Raw genomic sequence first — 26,237 nt, forward strand, 5'->3', positions numbered from 1 at the left:
AATCTGCCCTAACAAGGGGTCGCCCTCTCGCTGGCAGAAAGGCAATCTTTATTTTGGTTTAATGAATCCCTTTTGGAATAACTCCCTTTGTAGATAAGTCCTAAAAGGGGGGTGGGGTTACATAAGGTATGAGGGTACACGAGGCACGAGGGGTACATAGGGCCTGAGGGGCACGTAAGACTTCAACTACACTGCCTTCAGAAAGGGCAACCCGGTGGAGGGGACAGGCCGGGGGAGGTGAGGAAAGCCCCCGAGGGCGGCACAGGGTCGCGCCGCCGGGCTCCTGAGGGGACCGTGGGATGGCGGCGCCCGCTCCCCTCAGCCCGGCCACCCCCCTGCGGGCTGCCCGCTACTGACGGGAGGCGGCAGGGGGGGCAAAATGGCGGCGGCGGCGCATGCGCGCGGAGGGCGGCGGCGGCGGCGGCAGCGGGCGGTAGCGGCCCGCAGCGAGCGGGGCCCAGGGCGCCTCAGCCGCCGCCCCGTCAGCGCCCGGCGAGCGGCCCGGGCCCGGCCCCTCCCGCGCCGGATGTGATGGCCGCCGGGGCGGGGGGGTGAGCGGCCAGCCGCCGGCGGCCCGGAGCTGAGGAGCGGCGGCGGCGGCTTCTTCTTCTTCTTCTTCCTCCTCCTCCTCCTCCTCCTCCTCCTCGTCCTCCTCGGCGGGGACGGGCGGGCCCGATGCGGAGGAGCCGCCGGCGGGCGCCATGCAGCCGCCGCCGCAGCCTTACGAGTTCTTCGGCGAGGAGAACGGCCCGAAATGGCGGGGGCTCTTCGTGCCCGCCCTGCGCAAGGTCAGTCCGCAGCCGGCGGTGGCACCTGCCCCGCGGCGCCCGGCCCTCAGCCGCTTGGTGCCGGTGTCCCCGGGGGGGGGGAGGCTCCGAGGGGCTTTGGGAGGGAGAGGCGGCCTCCTCCTGTGGGGGACACCCGCTGCGGGAAGCCGCCCGCTTCGTCCCGGGGGGATTCTCCCTGTTTGTGAGGTGTTTTGTAGAGCTGGGCAGCCCCAGTCCATCGCTGGGGGGCCGGGGAGGCTTGGGGATGTGCCCCCTCAAAAATAACAATCAGAATTTGTTTCAGGGTCAGTGGTGTTAAAAGGCAGGCAAGTAGTCCTGTGGCTGGCGTAAAAACCGCTCGTCACCTGCCTGAAGAGTCCTGAGGTAGGGTTTTGCCTCTCGAAGCCTCCTCCTGAGCTGCCAGCAGTTAAAAGCACAAAGCCTGCCCTCGGCACTAACCACCTCCTCACCACCTGAGCTGGGGCTCCACCACCTTGTCCCAAAGGATTTCACATCCTTACAACTTATTTTTATTGTGCAACACCAAAAAAACGTTAAAGTCACTGGATTAACACCACTCTTGCTGATTCTGTCATTGTATATTTCATTTGGGGCAAAAGAAATAGGACAGGATCTTACTTTCTAAGCAGCAAAAATAAATATTTGATACCAGTGGCTGCCTGTAAAAATTCGTAATTGCTTATGGATAATCTTTTTCCTCCTGGGAAAGTTCCTTGTCTGCAGTACCCACCCTTTAGCATGAAGCAATCATACCGTAACGTGCATTTCTCCTATGAACATGCAGTATCAGTGAGTCAAAACAAAATTGTATCATTGTTCCAGTTTCGGGGAGAAAGCCAGTTTGAAAATCCTGTTTAAAAGATGGAATGCCCTGATATCGGCGCTGGGGATTTTTAAACCGGGCTATTTCTGCAAATGCCTGAGTTATTGTTTTGTTTACATCTTGCACTTTCACTTTGGTAATGAGATGAGAGCGTGCCCGTTATTTGCAGGCTGGCCGAAAACTGTTTCACGGAGCTCCCAGTGTGCATAAAGCAAGAGACTGTTAGTTTCTGAACTTATAAACTGTTATTACAGTATTCAAATAGTTGTAAGCTAATTCTGGGTAGGTTTGAAAAATCTGCATGTCAGCGAGTTTAGGTACAATCCTGTCAAACAGCATGCTTTTGTGATAAAAATGTTAAAGTCTCTTAAAAGCTTCAGAAGGTTTTTAGTTAAATACCTGGAATCAGAGTTAGCTGAACTTCTAAACTGCTCTTTCATCACGGTAACCGATGCTGATGCTGCAAGGGCAGAGATAACATTCTATTTCCCATTTCTGAATGTTTGTTTTGTTTGGCTTTGTTTTTTAATGCATGCATTTAGGCAGGTAGATATCCTTAAGATGGTAAAGAGTGCCAAATCATGCCCACCAGTAGGAGTCTTCTTATGGAAAAAAAAACAAGCAACAAAGCTAAACAGCAGGACATTACTAAAACAGATTTTTTGGTTTACTTTTTTAGTTATTTTATATTTAAATCACCATATCCCTAGCACTGGTACCTTAGAATCCAGTTAAGTTGACATTTTTCAAGTAGTTTCATGTATTCACTCTTTTCCAGCTGGTGGATTTACAAGCACGTCCCTACTCTGAAGCATTTTATTTTCATCTGTTGCTGTGCTGGAAAGCTTCAAAGTAGGAAGTGAATATAATGGAACTCATTATAAAAGTGCTGTCAAAGTAAATGAATCAGAAAAAAACCCAATGATTTTTTGCTTGCTTGCATTGTAGTTACTAGAAGTGCAGTTTGTAGTAAGTAAAACACATTTATGGTCTGAGCTTTGGGAAGGTGTTTAACCTGGGAGCTGACTTGAGGAATTAAAGGGTCATGACACCTGTCAGATAACTCTGGCAGCGTGCAGGCGGTTGCTGCAGTGGCACCACGCGCAATTCAAGCTCCCTGCCAGCACTGGGTTCACACCAAACACTCGGCAGTGGGCACCAGCGCTGCTGCTTGGTGGCTTGCTGCTGCTCTGGGGGGCTGCAGGTGGGCCAGGGTCTTCCCTGTGCCCCCCACAGCCAGCGGGAGCTGCCTCCCGTGGGACCACGAGCCCTCCGTGGGGAGCTTCCCCTGCCCCGAGGATGCTGGAGGAGAAGGCGGTGCTCGAGGGTTTGCGCTCTCCCTTTTCGCGCAGGTTTTTGTTGTTTGGGGGTGGTTTGGTTTTGGTCGTGGGGTTTGCTTTTGCTTTCGAGTGTTTGGGTGTTTGTTTTTTTTTTCAAAGCCCGATGGGCTTTGAAGAGAAAGATGTCAAATTATGACACGTGTTTCTAAAGTTGGCGTTGCAGTTTTGTAACCCTGCTTCCGCGTACAGAAGTGGTGCCAAATCTTGTTCTCGCTGATTGCAAGCTTTCTTCCTGATGAAGCTGTCCAGAACTGAAATGACTTTCCAAGGTGATACCAGTCTTTTGATGTCAGATCTATTAATTTTAGGGTGCGATTTTGGGGGACCCTGAGCAATGAAGTGTGAGTCTCAGTGGTAACACCTGACTGTGTAACTCCCACCAGCCCACTACGTTATCAGTTTTAATATACCAGACGTGCATTGTGTAAAGCTTTTTGGGATTGAAAACTTATTTATGCCAGATGCCTTCAATTGCTACCCGGAATAAAGTTTTATTCCAGTTATTTGGAGCAAGTTTTCAGAATTAAACAGGTAACTGCTTAGAAATAACAGGCATTTTTGAAAAGGATGCGTAATGACGTGTATACAGCGATTAATTTGCCCTAAAATATTCTTTGTTTTCTTAACATGCATTAGCATTTGTGCGTACTTTTACAAATCCAGTGGCAAATCAAAAATATTTTGTGAACAAGAGGTGTGTAGCCAATTGCTTTGTTCTTTCTTGAATTTCTCTAAATCAGATTCACGAGCATCTCACGGGCGTCGTTGTGTTGATTTTCTCCATCAGCACAACCAGAAACCATTAAGGCTGCGGGCCGTGCACGTGTAATCGGGGCTCCGTAGGCTACTTGCGTTTTCTAAAACAATTCCGCTATTGCTCTGGACCACTCATCAAATTTCTAGAGCATGACTGAAGGGTTTATTCTTAGCAAACGTTGCATTCAGAACTACAAAAGACCTCGCTGAGGACATTTCTGAAGTTTACGGTGGTTCGGCGCTTCGCGCTGCTGTAAAACCCCGGGGAGCTGAGCCTGGTGACCCCGCTCTTGTGCAAGGCTGCGTGGCGAGGGTTTCCGTCGGTGCTCGGCTACGTGCAGGGGCTGCCCCCCTTCCCTCCCTGCTCTGCGAAGTGCACTTCACGACACATTTTGCATTGCAGGGTCAGGCCGCCTTGGGTTAGAAGTATTTAACGCCTTACAATTCCATTACAGGGCATTACTGTTTAATGCATTGTCATTTCGACAGCGATATCGCTTCCCGTGTTATGATGCTTTAAAATAATAGGGATGTTTGGTTTTGAAGTCTGTTAGGTCACTGAGCTTCTAATAAATATAATTGTCTGTGCTCCGGAACCTGGACTTCTGCAAACAGGAATTCCTCTGCGCCATTCTGCATGGGAGAGTGGTGAACCAGGGAAGTGATGGCGATGCTAAAATAGGAATTACCTGTGAAATACGCACACCTGGACAATTCTGAAGCACAGATACCAGCTTGCTCACAATGGAGAAGTGGATGGAGGAGGTGCGGAAAGGAACACCGAGTCCCCGTGAAGTGCTAGCCGCCAAGCCTTCGTTAAACAACAGGCTAATTCCTCCAGACCTTTTGTATCCCTGGTGGGAGTTGGGTATCTCCGAAGGTTGGGTTTGGTCCCTTGTTTGTGAGCAGACTGATTTCCGTTGCATAAATATTGGCTGTCATAAATATCAGTAGGAGCCAAAGGGACTGCTCCCTCTGCTTACATCCCCTTTTTCATGCTTTTTTCTCCTCGCTGTTGCACTGTTCAGTGTAAATACCATCACTGGGCTTTGCAGTTGGCACAAGGTAGCAGGAGAACTTTCTCAGGCAGCGGCACGAAATGGAGGTAGCTGTAGATCCGAGGCACGTACAAGTAGAGGGAAGTGCCGTTGTATTTGGCAGCAGCTGGAGGAACGCTTCCTCTAACAGAACGGCCCCGGGCTGCTTGCTGCGTGCCCGGCCTCGTCCTTGCGCCTTTGGTCGCCTTTGGTCGTTTGCCCCTTGGGCATCGCGTGCTGGGGGAGCCGGGCTCAGCTCCCGGCCTCTTGTGCCCTCCTGCCAAAGCAGGGCTGTCCCCCTGTTGCCCTCAGCACCTTTTCCATGCCTTGTACAGGTCCAAGCAACCTCTAAACCTCATCTCCGCCCGTGTCCTGCCGCACGCTGAAGCCCAAAAAAAGCAGGCGAGCAGCATCTTCTATTTCTTCTCTCTCCATGGATTTCACACGTATGCTGAGTGAACTGCGTCACCAGGTGCGATATTTGTCTGGTATCTTTAGTTTTTCACATCTTTTTTTTCCTCTTCACATAGTGCGAGCATTATCTGCTGTCCCCAGGAGAAGCTGCCGAGCCTGCAGTTTGCCTTTGCGGTTACCTGGGGCTGTTTCTGCCAGGCTTTCCTGGTGAGCCGCTGCTGCCGTTCCTGGAGGGCAGGGGCTTCTCGTGTCAGAAACGTGCCGAGCACTGTTCCTGAGGACAGGTGTCGTTCCCGTTTCTATATCCTCTTTATTCTCCTGACACTTGGCGTGGTTTTTGGGTGGCATTTTAGTGACCGTGCGTTTCTCAGAGAAACGACTCTGCTGGTCTTCACCATCTCCAGATTTAAGCTTTGTTCTTTTTTCCTTTCCTTTGTTTATCACCATTTATCCTTTCTTACGGCATCTTTGTGTCAGTTCTCTTAGCTTCAAATACCACCTCAAAGCTCGCCCCGCTGGCTCCGAGCTCTGCTGACCCGTGCTGCTCACGGATTTATTTGTAAGCCTTCGAAGGACCTGAGTGAAAAGTTGCGGGTGTGTTCGTGGTTTGGTCTGAGCGAGTCATTGGTCTGGGGAGGGCACAAGACAAAGCTGCGGGGTGTGGAGTGGAATGGCCCCTGCTCGGGGAGCAGTGCCTGGAGTATCGCAGAGAGTTACAGACCTGGCATCACAGATGTGTGCGCACCGGTCTTGCACTGGCTGTGCTGTTTCCCTCCTGTATCGTAGGGCAGAGGCTGCTCCTAGCTCAGTTGGGGTTTATCTCAGTTTAAAGAAGGCATTTTAACTGGGTGGATAAAATCTAGGTGTTTAATTTTCCATCCGTTTTTAAGATACAAGTGTTTGTGTATGTACAAGCATACGCATGTTTTTATTTCTGCTTGACCCTCTGCGTAAAAGGACGCGGTCGGGTAGAGGAAGGAGGTCGAGCGCTGGGGTAGAAAAGCAGCGAGCGCGAAGATGTCCGAAACAAAACGTGAGCTGTAGATGAGAGCAGATAGAGCAGAGGGAAGTGCCGGCAGGAGAGCTACCGGAGGAAACACCTCTGGGCGGCGGGCAGGAGCTGCAGGCGGGCGGAGAGGGGTAGGTTGTGGGCAGAGGCTGAGCTCCGGGCTCACGCACAGCGATCCAGCCGTCGGTTCCACTGGGCGCTGTCGAGGTGCCCGGCGTGCTACAGCAGGAGAGGAAGGTGGAGCGGTCTGCGCTTCGTTTACAGTTTATCAGCCGGCTGCACGCCACATCAGTGCGTGCCTTCTGTCTGCGCCACGCACGAATGCTGGCCTCGATCTCGAGGCTGCGTTCCTCGGTGCCGCCCGCCGGGACGTCCTCCCGTGCGCCCTCTGCTCTGCTCTCCTCCGGCCATGCGGCCTGATGGCGGGCAAACAGCTGATGGTGAGGAGGTTTGGATCCGTGCTGGGGCGGGGTAGGAAGGCCGCTGGACGCACCGCCCCTGTGCGCCGTCACCTCGCAGCAGCAGCACACGCGTGCGAGGCAGAACGGCTACACAGGTGGCTGGTCGGCATCCGAGGTGCTTCTCGTAACCGTGTCGAGTGGGTGCCTCGTTTTGGCAACGTCAGACATTCGGAACGGCAGTGAAAAAGCTGCAGTGCTGCCGCGCGTTAAGTCGCGTCTCGCTCGGGAGCCGGCTCCGCGCTGTGCCTCTGGCAGCAGTCGGTACGGGCGCGTTTGGGAGAGGCGGGCGGGCTGGGGGCTGCTGTGCTGGGCACGAGGGTAGAAAGCAGCACAGTTAGGTTAAAAAGCCGATGTTGCATTTTTATTTGGGATGTCTCTGCAAGTCTTGAAATCTTTGGGTTTCTTTCTAAATGCCTGCAATTATGCCTGGAAATTGGGAACGCTGGTGCTGTCATTTTTCAGTAAATAAGAGCGTCAGAGGCCTCTGAGCTGGTTCCCCCCCTCCTCTGGCGTGTGATGGTAAAGCGTCCTGACGAAGGGATTAAAAACACCTTCAGAGCAGCCATTTTCTGCTTTTAATGGTCAGTGTTATCTTTAGAAAAGATGAAAAGGAATAAAAACCCAACCTAAAATTCGTCCGTTTCCTTTTTTCTTCCTCCTGCCTTTCAACATCCTGGTACAAGGCAGGCCCAGAGCTACTTTCTGTGGCTGGGAGGTGTTTTCATCACCTTGGCCACAGCGTATAGAAATCCTGACAAGTGCTGGCAAGGCTGTAACCAGCACGTGACAGTAAACATTTAACTTCTATGCACTAATTATTTTTCTTCCTTCCAAATTTATATGCTATGTTCCTCAAGTAAACAAACAGCCTTGCGAAGTTTTACATGTGCTCTGATCTGGCATCACTGTGTTTTTATGAGGCAAGTGAAATATAAATCACTTCTGAGTTGAAATCAGTCACTGTGGGAAAAGGGGAGCGAGTAGTTTCTGTTACAAAGAGTTCACAATTTAAACATGCAATTTATGAAACCATCCTGGTGGCGTAGTGGCCTTAGAAGCGTCAAAATCATGCTAACAGTTTTTGTGGTGGCACTTTTTAGTTGGAGACTTCTCGTTCTGAAACTTCTGTTAATGCTGGAATTCTGTCTTCTGAAACTGTAGGTTTGTTTTGAGTATAGGTAGAGAAGTGGGACGTCGTCATCTGCTCTTTCAGGAACATGACAGTGCATGGTTTTGGTGCTGTGCGCTGCCTACAGACTCGATACGCACGTCCTGCGTTGGGTTGGGTTGTTTTTCTGTTTTGTTTTTTAAGAACAACCTCTTGGTTTGCACGTGTTGTTTCCGTGGAACAACTGGAGCTTTCGGAATGTGCTTTTACTACCAAAATAAGTGTAGTATGTAAAAATATATTTAGGCAGCGTAGCCAAACTGCGGGCTTGTCTCAGTAGTACAGGCTAAAAAGAAGTTGCAGTTTTGACTCTAGTATCTTTTCCTCAGCTTTTTGCTGTTCCAAATACAACACTTTGGCCCTTGCTTTTATACTCAGCACTTCAGAATTTCTCCAAGTCCCGATATCACTGAGATTCAGACTTCAGGCCGGAGCTCCTGTGGGTCAAAATTAAGTGTGCCCCTATATTAGCTCTACGAAGTAAGATGAGTTTGTTTCCAGTCCTAATGCTGTTGGTTATCTCCTTGAAAAGTTTTCGTCCTTGTCTTAACACACGTCTTCCCAAGGGGCTGTAGGGATTATTAAAATCTCACCGAGAAGGAATTTTGAGCCTGACTTCATCTCCGCAGCTGCCTGTTTCCTCTGCAAGCTGTCGTGGCGCGGCACAGGAGCTGCCTGGGAATGAAGGGTAGGATCTCAGTTTCCCTGTGAAGGCTGGGTTATCATCAAATACGCAAGAGCTGGGGGGTGGAGGAGTAGGGAGAGGTGAAGAGGAGGAGCGAGGGAAGGAGCTGTGTAGGAACTCCCACCTAAAATAGGAGCGTGTCCCCCAGAAAGGCCTTAGGGCCACGTTTAAACGCCACGCTTACAGGGCTCCTGCCTGGTACTTCGGTTCCGCTCCTTGGAGCAGCTCACTAAGGAATAATCACAAAGGAATGACACTAAAAAAATAGCCGGTCCCACTGATCTTCATCTCCCTCTTTAGTGACCTCAGGGTTTCTGCGTGGATTGTTTCAGGGAGAAAAGGGGTTAAAAAGAATCTTGTTTCCCTGATAGCTTCTGCTCAGATTTCTTACAGCGGGGTTCTCGCTGGTTAGTGCAACGCCTGCTTCTAAGAGTTTTGACCCTTAAAGGAAGCAGTTACAAGGTAGATCGAAATTGTTAGCTCTGGTGTGTTGTTCCAGGCCAGCCAACGCCGCGTGCTCAGGTATTTCAGCCTGGACCTGAAATCAGTGAACGTACCTTCCGTAAGAAATCCGCCCTCAGTAATTCTCCCTGCTTTTTTCCCCTACATTCAGTGCTTTATCAAACATCCTCTCCTTATTTTTCTACTTCTTTCAATCAGGGTTTAGATGAATTCTGCAAAAATAAGTTCTGTTTTGAGGCAGCAGTCTCTGATTTGCATGGCTGGTGCATGGCCTCCCGAGCTGTCTCTTTGGTTTGCCCATGTCTCACGATCAAATCGTTCGTTCGCAGTTCTGGCACTTGGGCCCAAAGGACTTCTCCCAAAGGCAGTGAATACTCGAGCGATGATCTCTGTGCTGCTGCAGGCAGCATCGTTTGAAGTGGAAGCTGATTTCGGAGTCCCCTGGGAAGGGCTGGCTCACCCCAGAAACACCGGGGTTTGGTGCTGGACTCACTCCTTTTGAAGCAGAGTTGCCTGCGGTCCTCACATCCGTGCTCGTCGTACGAAGCTGAGATCTCTCTGGTGTTTGAAGAGGACTCCTCTGCTTGTCCTCACACTTAGGTATCCACGTGCTCTTGAGAAGGCTGAGGAAAGCCTGGCATGAGCTGCTCAGACTCGCAAACTCAAGTCATTTTCCTTGTGGCACCAGTTTGCGTTTTGAAGACGAGTGCCCCTTGTGAGAGGAGGAGGATGGCTGCGGTCAGCATTGGAAGCTTTCCTTCCCCTCTTAAGGGAGCCCAGCTTCCCTTCCTCATCTTCCAGCTCCTCTTCTTGTCATTTCCGTGGAGCATCTTTGAGGGTTATTGTGTGGAAAACGTCACTTCTGCTTATTTCCTACTTAGGTAGCCAATGCTTCTGCCGTGGTAATGCTCTGCGGAGGGATGCGTGGCAGGACCTTCGCCTGATGCTTCCTGGTTTTCCATTGTTTTGTGAGTTAAACTCTTGTGCAGGAAGAACGTGAAATGTTCCTGTATTACTGAAAACCTGCAGCCTGCAGCGAGTGTTTTCAAAGAGTGCTTTGGGTTTTCTTGAGTTTATTTTTTTCTTTCAGTAGTATCTGATCTTGTGTACACTTCAGCTGCACAACAGCTAAACGAAGCCAAAAACTATTCGTATTTGAGGTGCAGAAAAGTAAGTGATGCCTGCAGGTCCACACAACAACTGTGACAGAACTGGGTGAGTGGATTAGAAGCAGCGGGTGTGCTCCCTGCTCTCAGCTCACAGCTGCCTTGGTAATGCAAGTCTTCACTTGTGGTTTTGGAGGAAGGGTGCCAGTGCGGAACCGAGCCCTAGAAGCATGCCTTGATACCTGGCCGGGCATCTTTCCCAGGGCATAGCACAGGAGCCCGCACGTTCGGCCGTCCTTTACACCACCACAGCACATTACCTTGATTATCAGCCCCGTTACGGTTAGCACCAGGGTAGGTCTTTGTATTTTTGTCGTCTCCCTCTGCTCCCCTGAGATGTTTTCCCCATCTGTGCTACCCGTCCCTGAGGCCTTTGGGCTGCAAACTGAGTGCCCCGAGCATACTGCTGTGAAATTATTAGTTGTTTAACTTGGAGGAAGCCCCCTCAGCCCCTCCGTTTGTGCACTTGCCCGTGGTCTTTGGATGGGTGGATTTCAGAGGAGCAGAGGTTGACCCAAAGACGTCTTCTGAAAAACCACCTAACAGCTTGTCTTGTGCTTGAAACCACGTACAGAATAATGGCAGTGTGGGTATGTGCCATTCCTTTTTTGAAGTGATTAACATATAATTTGTTTTGGGGAAAGTAGGGAATTTCCCTGGATTGCATTTATGAATCTTTTGGCTGTAGTTAAAGATCGAGTTAGCGCTTTCCTGACTGAGATGCTGCCAGGGAAAACTGAGTGTGTAGGCTAACACTTGAGGGTGTTGGGTTTTGTTGTAAGGTCTCCCTCCTTGCTGTAGGTATTTCATATCTCTTTTCTCACACCTCAGACAATGTTTCGTGTTCATTTCAGTTCATTTTCTACTTCATTTTCTGGTTCTCAGGCGTCTCAGAGAGCTGTTGCAGCCCTTGCCCATTGTCGTGGCCATGGCTTTTTATTGCCGTGGGTTTTTATGATTGCCTTAGTTCAGTGCCCTGCCAGCCTGGTTAGCTCTTTCCCTGATTTCCTTGCTTGTTAAGTCTTTTCCTGTCCGTGTTCCCCCTCTGTTCGCAAATCACCCAGTACTCATTGGTAGGGTTAGCAATAATTGTTTCTTACTCATTCTGTGGATGAGTAACTGTGGAATTACTTACAGGGATGGTTTTCAGTGCATCTTTAGCAGAAATCTGCCTGGGCTTAAAATTTCTTCCTGGTCATAAAGGCTGAACAGATTTTAATTGAATAGAGGCACCAACGTTGCAGCAGTAGGAATTGGCAGCTTAACAACCCAGCAAAACTTGGGGGGAATTACTGGAAGTATGCAGATTTGCAGCAGGACAATCCAGGGGTACTCTGCTTTCACTACGATTCATCCTTCTGTGCAGCTTCTGAATGAAAAAAAAAAGACTTAATTTTTTTAATTCTTTTGGACAGGTTCAGCAACAGGTTCACCCAAACCTTTCAGCAAAAGAAGATTCCCTCTACTACATTGAAGAGTTGATACTTCAGCTGCTAAACAAGCTGTGCATTGCTCAGCCACGGACTGTCCAAGATGTAGAGGTAAGGTTAGACACTGGGGAACCAAGGGCTTGCTTTACTGAGAGAAACAAAGATATTCGGACCAGTGCAGGTCGGAGTTAAAGCGAGATGAATCTGAAGAGTAGAGCTTGGTAACACCACTTTTCTAAAAGATTATATAGCATTCAAATTTCATAGAGCATGTTTAATTGGAAATTCCTTTTCTTATACAGTGCTTCAGAATAGAAATGGAGGATCTTTTTTCTTTCAGCATTGTTTTTGTAAATGCAGAATGCTCTGAAAGATTTTTCTGCTGCTTGAATACACCTTGGACTCGAGAGTGAAAGGAGGCTGTGATTTTTTTCCTGCTCTTTGACATTAATATATGGAAAAAAATAAATGTTGTAATGAAAGGTTACTGTTGTTAGGCCTGGATTGTGCAGCTGAGGGAATAGAGTTGTGTGTTCCTGGAACTTTATTGAACTCACTGAGGCTCTTGTATTATTGCAGCTGTCTGCTTTTGTGTCCTCAGTTACAAAATGAGAGCTTTAATGGAGTGCGCCTCAGTATACAGTCTGGAGGGAGAAAGTGCTTTCATGTAGCTGTGATCCATTACAGCTTTGCAGAGTATTACTTTTACATCAATCTATATGTCTAGGATTTTCAGCCTAAAACAAAGTGAGGTCCTCATCTACTATTCTCAGTGTTCATCCTGGAAATAAATAAATAAATATTTACAAAATAATTGCCTGAGGAGATTCAGATTTTTATTAGATGCAGTAATCACCCTTTAGTCAACATTGAGTCGATTCATTAATTATTAATTGTGGTTTATGATTAATATATTTTGTAATACTGATGCATAAAGATTACAGTATGACTAAATAAAAGTAAAATTTAATAGTCCTCTACTAGCTCTCAGGATTGTTACTACCTTGAGTCTGGATTTGAACCTTAGATGTGAAGTTGAGAAATACCATGTTCTCTCTCCAGTTCCCAGCTGATAAATCAGTGCACAGGACGATTTGAGATAGCACTGATTATTTTGCCCACTAACTCCGTGATTTTCTGCTTCTGAGTCATGAGATGATAAAATACCCTGTGTACATAGGAATTAATAGCTTTTTGTTAGGTCATGTATATGCTCCACAAATTACTGTGTGCAAAGCTGCACACCATACACACAATCTTCTGAGGAGACTGACGGCTCTCCTTGTGCGTATGAATATCACAGCAGACACTAAATCCCGTGTATTGTATTTTAAATATACCTGCCGTTTTAAAGCTGTGATCAATAAAACATTGTTGCACTTGGCAATACAACAGTTATTTAACGTACAAACACGGAGTTCTGTTTAAACAGCAGTAACACGTTCCCCAAAACTTTATTATTCTGTTGATCAATAAATTCAGACTCTTCCAGAGCAGGGAAGTAGAATTCAATTCAGTGTCAAGGTTTGTTGGTGAGGTTGCACTGCCAGCAGGCATCTGAGAGCCCCAAATGAAGGCTTTTGGCTCTGCTCCTCGGCTGTTTTTAGCTGTTGAGAGAAAACATGAGAGCTGTGATCTCTAAAGTTTATCACGCAGCTATTTACATAACAGCCTGGAGTTAAGGGAACTATTTGTGCATAACGTTAAACGTAAGTATTTGCAAGATCTAAAATCTCAAATTATAAACGTTTTATAAATAGTAAAAGCCCTTCAAATTGTTCCCAAAAGTGCTGGCAACCAGTAAAGTCCTCGTGCACGTGATACTTGTTATTCGTTGAAGGACATCTGAATTCCACATTTTACTCGTGATCTCCTGGTAGCATCTCAAGGAAAGTTCACTTGGTAAAACCAGTCTGTAGCTTCAGGCCGCTGTCCAAGAAAGGTCCCAGCGCGTTTGCCTGGCACAGGCAGCTGACACGGACAGCTGAACATGGAAAGGCCAAGTGCGGATACTAAAAAGCTGCCGCTAGGAAGACCTCAGGCCTCCTGTGAAATGTCAGAATACATGCAAAAATCCTTTTCTCAAAGGGAGACATAGATTTCACCATCTTTCTCGAATCATTCTGTAGCTAACCTATGATGGAGCCATGGCAGTTGCAGTGTCCTGGAAGACAACTCACTTTTCTTTTGTGTTCGTTATGCAATAGCTGTTTAATTTAATAAATCTGTTTTTCCTGAGTCCCTTAAGAAGCAGTAATCAGCGCTGAGTTTAGACTTGTTCTCGCAGCGTTTCGTTCCTCAGCTCTCAGGGGCTGCTGCTGCAGCAGGAAGCCGGGAGAGCGCTGTGGAAAGCAGGACTGAGGTTTTGCACGTGTTTAGCTTGGGACTGCTGCCCAAAACAGTTTGTTCTGTTGGGGGGGTCATCTCACCTGTTCCTGTAGCAGGTGGGGAAGTGTGAACCTATATAAAAATGGAAATCGCGTACAGTTTACCGCGGTATTGTGGGCTGTAAACTGCAGCCACTGTGACTGGCCGTGCAGCAGGGAAGTTGTTCTTGTGTGGGCTTGTGGAGTCCAAAGTGCTCCAGCCAGCCTCTTTCATGAATCATGAACTCGTACCTGCACTTGCTTTTCACTTCTGCCATAAACTTCATCTGATACAGGGCAAGTTACGTTCTGGACTTTTACGAAATAGGAACAATAAAAACTTGCTTTCTTCATTTAGATTGTGAGCTGTTTAGTACTTCCTCGTGTTGTTTGTATTTTGGGCTCCTGGTCTCTGCTGAAGTTTCTTGCAGCTCTTGTTCGTTGTGCTCAGGGAAGGGAAGTTTGGGATTACTGCAAGGAGTGAAGCTGAGTTGGGTAAGAAGGAGAGAATACTTAGGAAAACGTGTTGCAAACTCTGAGGAGGAGGATAATTGGCTGTACTGCAGGGGAAGTAATTTGTTGTTTTGTTTTCTTAACTTCTCTTTGATTATTGCGGTTAATCTAATTGTGTTCTTTATGTTTGGACAGGAGCGCGTTCAAAAGACGTTTCCTCATCCGATAGACAAGTGGGCGATTGCTGATGCGCAGTCTGCTATAGAGAAACGAAAAAGAAGAAACCCTCTCCTGCTACCTGTGGACAAAATACATCCATTATTAAAGGTACTTATAGCAACAACCTGATGACTGCTGCTTCTGCCCACCACACAACCCCAGCTGTATTATTGCCCTCCAGCGTAACCTTTAGATATTTCTTTAATTTATGTGAAATTAGGTAAGATTCTTGTATTGGCCAAAAGAGTAAATAGTCACCATAAAACCGGACAAATATATTGTAGTGTGTAATAAATCTAGATCCCTGAATTCATCATGTTCTAGACATTGGTTTGTTAACATGTTACTCTACTTTGAAATCTGACTAGTTAGTTTTTAACATAAATAAAACCCCAAACCAAATACCTTACCTATTTCAGTAGCACTGTTCTGATGCTTTATTTGTTTCAAAATGCTGCAGAAGCCAAAATAGAAGAAGAGAGAACATTTAGACACCGTTCCCTGTATACTGTCAACTAAGACGTGTATCAATGTCCTTACTGTTAAAAGTCACTGATACCTTGCTTTTAAAATCCGTAGATCTGCAAAGGTGTAACAAAAGACCAAATACTGACTTTATTGTTGGTGGGTTTTGAGGAGAGTGGCCATCTCAGTTTTCAGATGTCAAGTCAATTATAACAGGTGTAGAGCTCCTTACTCCCAGCCAAGATTTAGTGTCACACAATAAGCGTCTATTCATATTGTGCCCATGATAAAACAGTACTCTGGGTGCTGAATCATTTTTAGATCTGTGCTGAGTCAATAGATTCAAGCCGATTCAAACATTGCTCTTTCTTTGGTATTTCTTTTTCTGTTTATTTTGCTTGTGGTTCATAGCTTAAAAAATGCTTTTCTCCAGTGGTGGCATTATTGAGCAGAGTTCCCAGCTGCATTGAGAAAACATTATTCAAGCATAAGCAGAAATCAAAGCACTCTTTCAGGCATAGTCCCTGTGCTCTTACATACAACGTCTCAGTTTGTGACAGTGATGAGATGGGAAGAGAAGTTAGGAGAGAAAACAGCATTTACCAAGACCTTTCCAGACAACATTGGCTTTCTTTTGTGAAGTCTGCATTAGAAGTGTGTGGATGTAGATATAGAACCTGTTTTTTAAGAAGATGCATCCAGAAATGGTAAGAATGATGCTAGCATGAATTTAGTCCTGAATGGTCCTGTCACAAATATGAGATTGTGTGTTGCATGCTGTGTGGAACATGGAACATGCATCACAAGAAGAAAGTGTAACATTCATCCTGTTTGGTTTGTTGTTGTTGTTGTTGTTTTTTTCCTGTGCAGACATTAAACTTTTCCATCAAAACCAATTCAAAATGAAGCGTGCTCTTTTCAGAAGAGTCCAGATTTGGGCCACAGTCCTGCAATAGCCATAGATGTAGGCTAAAATTTAAGTACAAAACTGGTTCCAGTGAAGTCCCTTCCTTGAAGGAACGCTATTTTTAGGCCTGTCATTTTTAGGGGAAGGTTTATTGTAAGTTCCGTAGCTTTTCATCTGGTCAGTATATGGCAAAATAGCACAAGGAAGTGTTTGCAAGCATTTCCTTTGTGGCTGTTTGATGTCCTTTGTCCTTGCTATTACATTGCTGTAAATCAGCGACACAGACAAGATCAATTTCAGTAGAAAACCAAACGTTAATTGTCACTCCATATGAATTTTTTGAATAAATAGCATTTTTCCCCTTGTTTTCAATTTGCAGGAGGTCCTAGGTTATAAAGTTGATTACCATGTCTCTCTGTATATTGTGGCTGTCTTAGAATACATCTCAGCTGACATTTTAAAGCTGGCTGGAAACTATGTCTTCAATATACGACACTTTGAGATCTCCCAGCAGGACATTAAAGTATCAATGTGTGCCGATAAGGTAAGGAGTGGGTAGGGTAGTCTTGGACAGATAGATACTGAAGGTGATTTTTTTAAAGGATGCATCTGAAGTAAGATAGGAGGGAGGCTTGCTCAAATGCAGAAGCTTCTCTCTGAATATGTGCCAGACCTGTCATGGTAAAGACTTAAAGTTAACGTAAGCCTGCTTTGGAACAGTAATACTTCTTATAAAGCAATATAAGGACAGAAAATGTTGTCCTTTATTTCCCAGCTCTGTAACTGTCCTCCTGATGTCGCTTTGTCATGACAGCTCTTTCCTTCCTTATAATACAGAAAAGACTTTTAGTTTTCTATCCTCATTAATATGAGAAACATTTTCGTTGAATTTTATCTTCATCAGGAGGGTTTTGTCAAAAGCTTATGCAAGATGCCTTGTTTTCAAAGTTCGTTCTGCATGAATTGTAACTTGTTTTCTAGGTCGTACTAACTTATAAAGGGGAAAATGGCTTTGGCATCTGTTCCAGCCTTCTGCTGCCAAAGTTTAAATATTACTCCCTTGTGAAAGTGATCACAGAAAGTATTGTATTAAAAACTCAAAGGATTTCTCTGAACACATTGAAATAGCTGAGCTTGATCCAAGTGTAAAAATCAGGCTTGCATGTAATTTTTTTAATTTCTTTGCTAGGTTTTGATGGATATGTTTGATCAGGATGACATTGGCTTGGTTTCTCTCTGTGAAGACGAGCCCTCTTCTTCTGGGGAGCTCAACTACTACGACCTAGTGAGGAACGAAATTGCAGAAGAAAGGCAATATCTGCGGGAGCTGAATCTGATAATAAAAGTATTTCGGGAAGCTTTCCTATCTAACAGAAAATTGTTCACACCTAACGTAAGTCCGTAATAGGTTATTGATGTGCAATGCTAGTTTCTCCGTTAGCAGCCGTAACATATCAATTTTACATTAACTGCATTGGAGGTAAAATTGAATTTGATTTATTGTATGTCAGCGCATAACAAGCGGTGACTGTATATGAAATAAAAGGGAGGAATTGCCATTAAGAGTGTGAAGAGTACTGCTCTCAGAGTGAAGCGTGATGGACAGGATTCCTGGCTGGATGCCAGCGATAGCTGGTGCCCTTTGGTCATGTATGTAATAGTTAACTTCTGCTTAACACAAAAATTATCTACCTGCATGTACGGTGAATGCAGATGAATGCTTGAATTGACATTTGAAGTCTATTCCAGGGCCCCCTATCTGCAGAAACTGCAAATAAAGCAGCCCTTGGCTCCAGATTCTCTAGCATGTGACTGACTGTAAAGGAAATCTCTATTTGATTTATGGTTCAAGTACTTGATAATTGACTGAAATTATATTTGTGGCAAATTTTGTTTTCAGGATGCTAGAGTCTTAAAGGAGAAGCACAGCTCTTGTAGGAGAAGTAATAGTAATGAGAGATTGGTGAACCCTTCATGTGGGAGGGAGGAAGGAGAAGGGGACCAGGCCAGCAAAACCTGAACTGGGATTCTTAAGTGATACCAGAAGGTTAAAAAGAGAGGCAGCAGAAGACGTTCTCATTATTTCTGAGCATGGAGGTCCCTCGGTAGCTGATGGGACATCAGAGAATTGTGCAAATGTGGGGATAGAATTCAAATAAAGAAGATAGGGGGAGGAGGGAGTGATGTTTGGGAATTGAGGAATATTCTTTGTTACGTGGGAATGAGTATGAAAGACTGAGATCGCTCGTTCCCATGAAGAGCTTGCCATGGTCTTGCAACTAGCAGGACGAAGAAAGCTGCAGGGTTAGGTAGGGGCAGAGAAGGCTTTTGAGAAATGTTTTTCAGAGGGGTCAGAAGAAGAATGAGAGTTGTTGGAAGAGATCGCATAGTTGCGTGCCTTTGTGGTGTTTGAATCTGAAAAGTCTAAAAGCAGGCTTTGTAAAAAGAAACAGCCAGCTCAGCTCCTCTGTACCCAGGTAGTGTTTTTGCTGAAGTAGCCCAGTGCTGCTTTAGTTTTACCTGTGCTCTGGAGGCTCTGACCTTGGAGCTGCTTTAAGTTGCCTCCTTCCTGTTGTGTTCTGAGACAAGAATCATCAGGGGGGAAAATAACAGCTGTGAATTGTGGCTGAAAAGGCCGGACATTTCTGTCGAAAGCTCGGAGCAGACTGTACCAAGACTGCTGCCCTTCCAGCCTTGGAAGGAAGGTGTACTTTCTTTTGCTGGGGTGAGAATTGTGCAAGGCTGGATGTGCCCAGACAAGCCTGCTGGGCTGGGGAGGCCACGTAATTTGACTTTCTTCTAGCTCTTCTCCGCTTACCTCTTGGTTCAGACTTCCTGAAAAATGCTGTGGTATTTACATAAACAAAATATGTGATTCTAAACACTCTTAAGATACATTTCACGTTTGCAGGATATTGATGCGGTATTCAGCAACATTTCAGATATTCATGAGTTGACAGTGAAGCTTTTGGGATTGATTGAGGATACTGTAGAAATGACTGATGAAAGCAGCCCTCATCCTCTGGCTGGCAGCTGCTTTGAGGATCTTGCAGAGGTAAGGGGTTTGCTTTGCTTTGCTTTTAATGTTGTGGTTTGGTTTTGTTGCCTTTTTATTTCTTAGTAAAGTTTTGGTCATGACTCTAATACCTCCAGTAGGTTTATGGCTGTAATTAGTTCTCTTGATAGGCTCTGAACAGAGATCTTCCTTACTTACTCTTTAACAGGTAAGCTAAAGTGTATTTTCAGCCTGTCACAGAAACTGTATGAAGCAGGTGAGCACAAAACTAAAATCTTCCTTTGGAGTGGGGATTAATTGCTACAATCCTGTAGGGATGTGGTTTTGAAAAGCAATTAGCTGGGATTGCTTACTGGAAGAAGGTGGTACATTGATTTCTGTAGGCTTTAGTGTCAGGCCCAGTGCTACCCAGAAACTGTTGACGTTGTAAGATGACTTGAATTACTCAGACAAATGCGTTGTTATACATCTGGAATAGGAAACGTCCTTGCAAAGCAATGAGTCTTGGAGGGAATGAACTATAAAAACAGACAAGCAATTAAGCGGGTTCTTTACTGTTCAGTATTATAGCAAAAGTGCTACTGATACCCATTGACGTATAGATATTAAAGAGTAGGAGTTAAGGGGAGAGGCTGCACATGAAATTCGTGTGGCTCATACTGGAACGTTATTAACAGTTCTTTTGTCAGGTTTATGTGTTTTGTTTTTGTTCTAATGGGGCTTTCAAATACTGGAAGGACTGCAGAAGAGAGTCACAGAAGTAGTTTTAGAGAAAGAAATAGACTAAGATGGAGCTCATATTAGTCAAACAATATGAGATAGGTATACAGGTACCTTCACGACCTTAAAATTGAGTACAAAATTGCTCTGGAATTTATCATGGAGGGGCACAGCAAAAAGCAGTATCTGGAAGGCAACAGGACAGTTCAGGTTAGAAATATGCCACACCTGTTTAACTGTCAGGGGAGCTAACTCTTGGAATAAATAACCAAGGTGGGTGTGGATTGGATTTTTTTTCCGCCTCTAGACATGTTTAAATGAGAGGTGTGTTGAGCCCAGTTTTTTGAACCAAAGTGTTAGGGTAACCATGTAAACCATATGGACTGTATTACTGAGGAAGACAAATGAGATGCTCTGGCCTGACAGAGAGAATATCTCAGACGAATCACACAGTGAATGTGAAGTTTATGGTTTTATCATAAAAGTACTATGTTTAAGTAAACGAGAACCTGTAACTTTTCTATTTCATTTTTAAGTACATCTGATTTTTAGAGTTGGAGTGCGTGAACCCGTCAGTGCCATCTGGAAAAGAATTACAGTCTTGTAGGCGTGAAGGATACGTGTTCTTCAGCCCCTGTGCTGCTCAGTTAGGAATATACCATAAAGGTCAAGTTTTGCTGTCTTTATTTCAGTTAGCCACTCACGAGATCTATCAGTAGAAAAGTCTGTTTGAATAAGTCTTAGCTCTTAAAATGTTAAGGCATAATTGCTTATACAATGAGAGGGAAAAACGCTTGAACAACAAATTAAAGTAGCTATTATATAAAATTGAAAAAAAGGCTTAAAGTTCGAAATAGTACAGCACAATCCCAGAAAACATCCATATCGCAGTTTATTGCAAAAGCTATTCTTCGGCATCCTGCGCTTTAAAGGAAACAAATTATTTCAAATGAGTAAAAATCTGGCTTGCTTTTTATTAACTGAAAGACTTCAATAGGTGATGAAGAACATTATTCTTCAAACCTACTTTTTATGCAGTGTGTAAGTTTGAATGGAATAATTGAATTAATGCAGAAAAAGACGTACTTAATTGTTCATTTGATCATCTCAGGTCTAGATCATCTTTCTGTGGATATGTGTAAAAGGGATCATTAAGGAGAGATTGGAAAACGAACTGTTTATTTGCTCTGCCTATCTTACTGCCAGGCTTGTTTGCTTAGTGTTTCCATTATAAAGGTCCTTCAACTTGTTTGGAAGGATAATTAAAAACAAACAGCCCTTGCGAGCTGGAATTTTCCTGCTTTGTCTGTTTTTTCTGCATCAGTCCTCTGGAAGGCTTTAACCATAAATATTATGGTGTTTTTGAGATAGGGAAGTATGGGGAAAATAAGTTTTCCCTGGTGTGAAACAAATTCAAAAACTTGATGCCTGACGCACGTGAGTGGGACATGGATATTTGCTAAATATGTGGGCAAACACATTTTTTTTTAGCTTGGCACTAACCTTTACAATTCTCACTACCACAATATGTTTTTAACGATTGCCTTAGATAATCTCATCAGTGTTGTTCAGTTGGTGGCAGGAGAACGGCAGGAGTGAGGGCAGATTGTGCCTATTTTGAAGTGGTCTTCAGAAGGCAGCTAACAAAGCAAGGTTATTATCAGTAGATGGTAAATTTGTTGTGCTGGTATTTGCATTTTCACAGAGATGTTTTAGGTGTCCACAAAGTGAAAAAGACGCCAACAGCTGCACTACAGCAAAAGGAGCTGAGAAGTACAAACACCAGTCCAGAACTGTGTGCTGCGTTAAGGTAGTTTATATAGGCATCAGGTTAATGTCTCCGTAGTTCAGTAGGTTTTGTGAAACTGCAAACATAAAAACCATGTGTTTTTCTGATTGTTCTCTTGGGGGAGATAGCCAATGCAGTTTGGTTCAATCTCGTGCTCAAAAAACAAAACCAAAAACTTGAAATATTGATTGAAGTCTGAGTGGAAGAAGCTGAAAACACTTCTAAAATGCAGTAAAAGGGAGTAAAGGCACATCACAAATGTGTTGGTCTGGCTCCCCCAGTAGATGTGCATGCGAGATTACATTTTGAGTAGTTCCAGCTCTACACTGTGCTTGTGTCCAGTGGCACAGAGGAGAGAGCCAGCCCGTGGAGCAGCTGCAGCCATCTGTGTCCCTGCCAACTGCCTCTGGATGCAGCCGAGCCCATACCCATGGATGATTTAATGCTTCTGCGGAGGTTTATATTCATTTTTTGTCATGGCTGGTATGGAAAAGAGAAGCCGTGTCTGCAGCGTTGCCTTCCTCATCTTTAATTTGGATATTGTCAAAAAAGACCCTCGTATCCCATGCCTGTAGGTAGTGGGCAGGAGTGTAGTGTCACCAAAAGAGCAGGCTGTAAACGGCATTCAGACTGCTCAGGAAAATCACCCTGCTCATTTAGTGTCTCCTCGTTCCTCAGCAGCTGCTGCTGCTGCTGATCTGCCAAATCTTTTTTTCCCCACCGCGAGGTGCAGCCTAATGCGAACGGACAGTAATGAGTAGAACTTGACGATGACGCCTGAGAGTGAGGATTAGAATTTGCATGTGAAAAGAGAGGGCATTCTTTGCTTCTCCTTCCCCAAAAGAGTTGAATCATAGCTGCCCATGAGTAAAGTAGGAAATCCCCTGTGCGCCCCCCCCCCCCCCCCCAGCACATGTAAGACTTGCGACTTCACCTGTATGTTCAAATGAGCCTTTGTGGTGCTTGGTGCTCCCAAATTCTACTTCTGCATTAGGGGGAAAGAGGGATGTGCTAATTCTGGGCGTGGTGCCATCAGCAGAGACTAACTCCGTGATTCACGAGTGATTCAGCCCAGTGAATCTGCAGACTCAGGAACAGCCTGGCGGGCTTTGGAGCAGGTGATCTGTGGGCAGTCATAAATTAGGCCTGCAGAGATTCGTGTCAAGTCAGGCTTTCGTCCCATCCTGCTGCAGTTGGTATTCCAGAATCGCAGCCAGGTGCCCCGTCCAGAGTCGTGATTTCTGCACCTGGAACTGCCGGGGTCATCCTGCAGCCTCGGTGTCACCCTGCGCAGACTCCTGAGTGTATCCCATGGCTCGTGGAGATCATCTTCCATCCGGAAGCTATGGAGGCCTCACCTTTTTGGAGGCTTTATTTTGTCACATCCTGACTATACTGTGTTGGAATTGGTGGGACTGTATTTGAACTCCCTTAAGATCTCTCTTGTTTTCTAGTAATCTTTTGGACCTGCTGCTCAACCTACTCTTGCTTCTCCATCCTTTTCCCAAGAGCCCAATACATGCTTTTCTACGGGCCAAACAGGGTTAGCCCCCCAAAACTCATTTCACCGCTCTTAGGGGACTTTACCCTGAGACTCTTGCAGGCTTGTTACTTTGTGCCAGTGAGATATTTTCCCAGCTTTACAACATGGCCAGAGGAATGTGCAGAAGACTGGTGTTTACAGCAGGCCTTAACAGTCCTTAAGCGATGTATTCTGAAATGGAGGTGGTACAACAATGCCTCCTTGTGACAACGTCCAAAGTTCACCTGAATTGTCGCTTTACCTTCACTTCTTTCCAAATTGTTGTTTCTTACTGACAGAGGGGAGGTAAATTAACCGTTCTTTGTGAAACGTGGGTGGACTGAAAGCAAGAACTCTTAGTGGTTCCCACTGTTTCAGTAAAACTGTTTGTATTTGTGATAAGTATGGTAAGATTGACAAATGCTGAGAAAATGTTTTGTACGTTTACAATTTAGCAGTAAAAGAGATGTGTGGCTTAATGAATATTCTTGTTTTGCAAAATGGATCTTTTGAAAAGTTCTACATGTCTGTCAGCGTATTCACAGAAAGAATTGTGCCAACAGGGCCAGAAGTATGTTGCATTCTTCTTGTATGTATATAATTCTCTGCCTTTATTTAGGAGCAAGCCTTTGATCCATATGAGACCTTGTCCCAGGATATTCTCTCTCCACAATTTCATGAGCATTTTAATAACTTAATGGCAAAACCTGCTGTTGCCCTTCACTTTCAGGTAAGTGCAAATGAGAAATACTGAATTGATTTGGTTCTCAGGTTTTGAAGGTTTGGATTCTCTTGGTTTTGAATAGAGGGGGGTAACCTTTCATACCTGCTGTTTCTATTTCTGTTTTGCCTTTTAAAATCAAGCACAGGCATCAAGGAGCAGCATTTGCATTTTCTTCCTTGCATATCCCAGGTCCCCATGTTTGGCGTTGAGATTGGGGCTGACAGTTTTTCCAAGAAAACTGCAGAAATCATTTCTTTAATAGGACTGTCCAGCAAGATCGTCTGTGGTGATTTTTTCATTATTATTTTTTATTTTTAATCTCTGCCAACTTGGCAAATCTGTTAAAGGTTGCTGCTGTTCAGAAGCAAGCTGAGCTTGTGTTCAGTAGTGTACTTAGAGAAGCTGCAGGGTGTGCATTCAATCACGGGCTCCCAGCTAAACCCGTTAACAGTAGCACTTAGTTTGTACAGTTTACTGGGACCTGCATCTCTGAGAGCCCAAATTCCTCTTCTTCAGAGTCTTTCCAGCTCTGAGTGCTTGGTAAGCTGCCTCATCTTGCTCTGAAATATTACTTGGTGAATGAAGTAAGGCCCTCTATCCATCTCCCTAGCAAATTTAAAGCTCCAAACCATATTCCAGATTAAATTGGTAATCGAGTTACTTGACAGTGAATCTGGACTCCTCTCTGACTCTCCTTGCCATAGGAAGGTTTGGGCTTTCCTAGGAATGTTCCTCCACCCTTCCCCAAGCTCTGAAGTAAAGGCAGAGATCCAGGCTCCGGGCTGTGGACATGTAGGAGCTGTCTCTGGCAATTGCAAAGAGATGCGTCCAGAACTTTTAAACGGGGGGGGGCTCATTTCCAAAATGGAGATCAGGTAATTAGGTTTCTGTTTGGTATGGAAGAGGGCAAGGATTTCACCGTCAGCTAGAAAATGTCTCCTCGTCTTGCAACCTGAATTACTGTGTTAGTTAACTGCTGGGAATGGGAAAGGATTTCTGATGCATTTTCTAACTCATAAACTTGTGATATCTCAGCTTCTGAGGAAGGGGAGATACTAACATTAATGTCTTCAGTGATGATACACCATATTTCTGCGGAATATTGGATATGAATGGAAGCACAGCATACCTAATTCAGAGGAGGGATAATTAGAGGGAAGTTGGTGGCAAGTATAGGAGTCCTGGCTGTTCCTGAACATTCCAGTGTTTTCTTTAAATTCTGCAGCAAACTGTGGCCCACAGTGAAACGTGTTGTTTTGGACGTGGGTATGAACATTGTTCTGCATTCTGGGATGTGTCTGGAATCACGGGGGCAGCTTAGCCATAGATAGTGCGTTATTTTTAGGTGTTGTCACCTTGAACTGTTGTTATTGAGTGCTGCAAACTGCTGAGATATAAAGGTATCTAAGGATTGCGATATGACCATCTTGTGTACTAAAGGGTTCTTATAAAAAGAATTGTGGTTAACTTGGTCATCTGTCTGACATACTTGGTTTGCTGCTTCTGGCAAAAATGTAAACCGTTCGGCTGGTTACCTCTTTAAACAGCAAGATTGTGCCAGCATTTGTGGGGGTTCTCAGAGCGGTGGGCTTGCTAGTGAGCGTGCGTTAAAATCCACCCTAAGCTGCTGATAGAAAAAAGTGCTTGCATTACCTGCAAAAGGGTGTTCACAGGTTCTGTTGCTTGATGTCAGAGCATTTTTTGTATCTGAATTTTCAGGGAGTCTCATTAGACAGGTGATTCTGCAAAATTCCTTGCTTGTAAGCATAGAGTGATGTAGGTCGTGACGCCCTGGATCTGTTAGCCCAAGCATCTTGCTCTAAGCAGGGCTAACTTCAGAATGTGACCAGGGTGCTCAGGGCTTTGTCCAGCCCTGTTTTGAGTATGTCACTGGAAGTAATCCTGTTTGTTTTTCCTTTTAAGTCTACTGCTGAAGGGTTTAAAGAAGCTGTACGATACGTCCTCCCACGACTCATGCTCATCCCAGTCTATCATTGTTTGCACTACTTCGAGTTACTACAGGTAAGTGAAGCCACAGTCTGCCTTCCTGCTAAAAACCTTTCTTTATGTGGACAATCTGAGCTTTTAGATAGGCAATTAGATTTTACTTACTGCTGCTGAAAATCGAAAGGTATAACAGACATTAATTCGACATCAGGGTATGTCTGAAAAGTAAATTCATGTGAAAAATCATCAAAAGCACCTCTTGTTCTGTTACGAATACTTGAAGTAGTTACATATTTTGTTCAGTTAAACCTTTATTGAATGTGAGTTCTAATATAGTTTAAAATGTAATACACATATTTTAATTCCGTCTTTCCTTGAGTTCTGCATTTTATGCCCATTCAGTAAAAGCTAAGCATGATTCAGAAAAGAATTCTCAGTGCCAAGTCACACTACAGTTGTAGCTCAGCTGATCTTAGTGGGGCTGGGGTGGTGGGGAGCACTTCCTTTCAGCAAGGAATAATCTGTTCTTAATGTTAAACTATTTGTCTTTAGTCCTAAACTGAAGAGATA

The 26,237-nt window shown here is 45.0% G+C and overlaps 1 protein-coding gene across 2 annotated transcripts in view; it reads left to right on the plus strand.

Moving 5' to 3' along the window:
• The first annotated feature begins 516 nt into the window (after positions 1-516).
• Positions 517-26,237, plus strand: part of SOS2 (SOS Ras/Rho guanine nucleotide exchange factor 2) — a 56,699-nt gene continuing 30,978 nt past the window's right edge. For both annotated transcript variants that reach the window (XR_004779413.2, XM_035551311.2), the window contains exons 1-8: positions 517-788; positions 11,525-11,650; positions 14,554-14,685; positions 16,329-16,493; positions 17,139-17,342; positions 18,861-19,004; positions 23,616-23,726; positions 25,644-25,742. Coding sequence is in view for 1 of the 2 variants with exons in the window: in XM_035551311.2 (XP_035407204.1) it covers positions 702-788; positions 11,525-11,650; positions 14,554-14,685; positions 16,329-16,493; positions 17,139-17,342; positions 18,861-19,004; positions 23,616-23,726; positions 25,644-25,742 (1,068 nt within the window). In the remaining variant the exon portion in view is untranslated. The remainder of the gene's footprint in view (positions 789-11,524; positions 11,651-14,553; positions 14,686-16,328; positions 16,494-17,138; positions 17,343-18,860; positions 19,005-23,615; positions 23,727-25,643; positions 25,743-26,237) is intronic.

The sequence above is a fragment of the Cygnus atratus genome, chromosome 5 (genome assembly GCF_013377495.2).
Source record: "Cygnus atratus isolate AKBS03 ecotype Queensland, Australia chromosome 5, CAtr_DNAZoo_HiC_assembly, whole genome shotgun sequence".
In the NCBI taxonomy this organism is placed as follows: domain Eukaryota; kingdom Metazoa; phylum Chordata; class Aves; order Anseriformes; family Anatidae; genus Cygnus; species Cygnus atratus.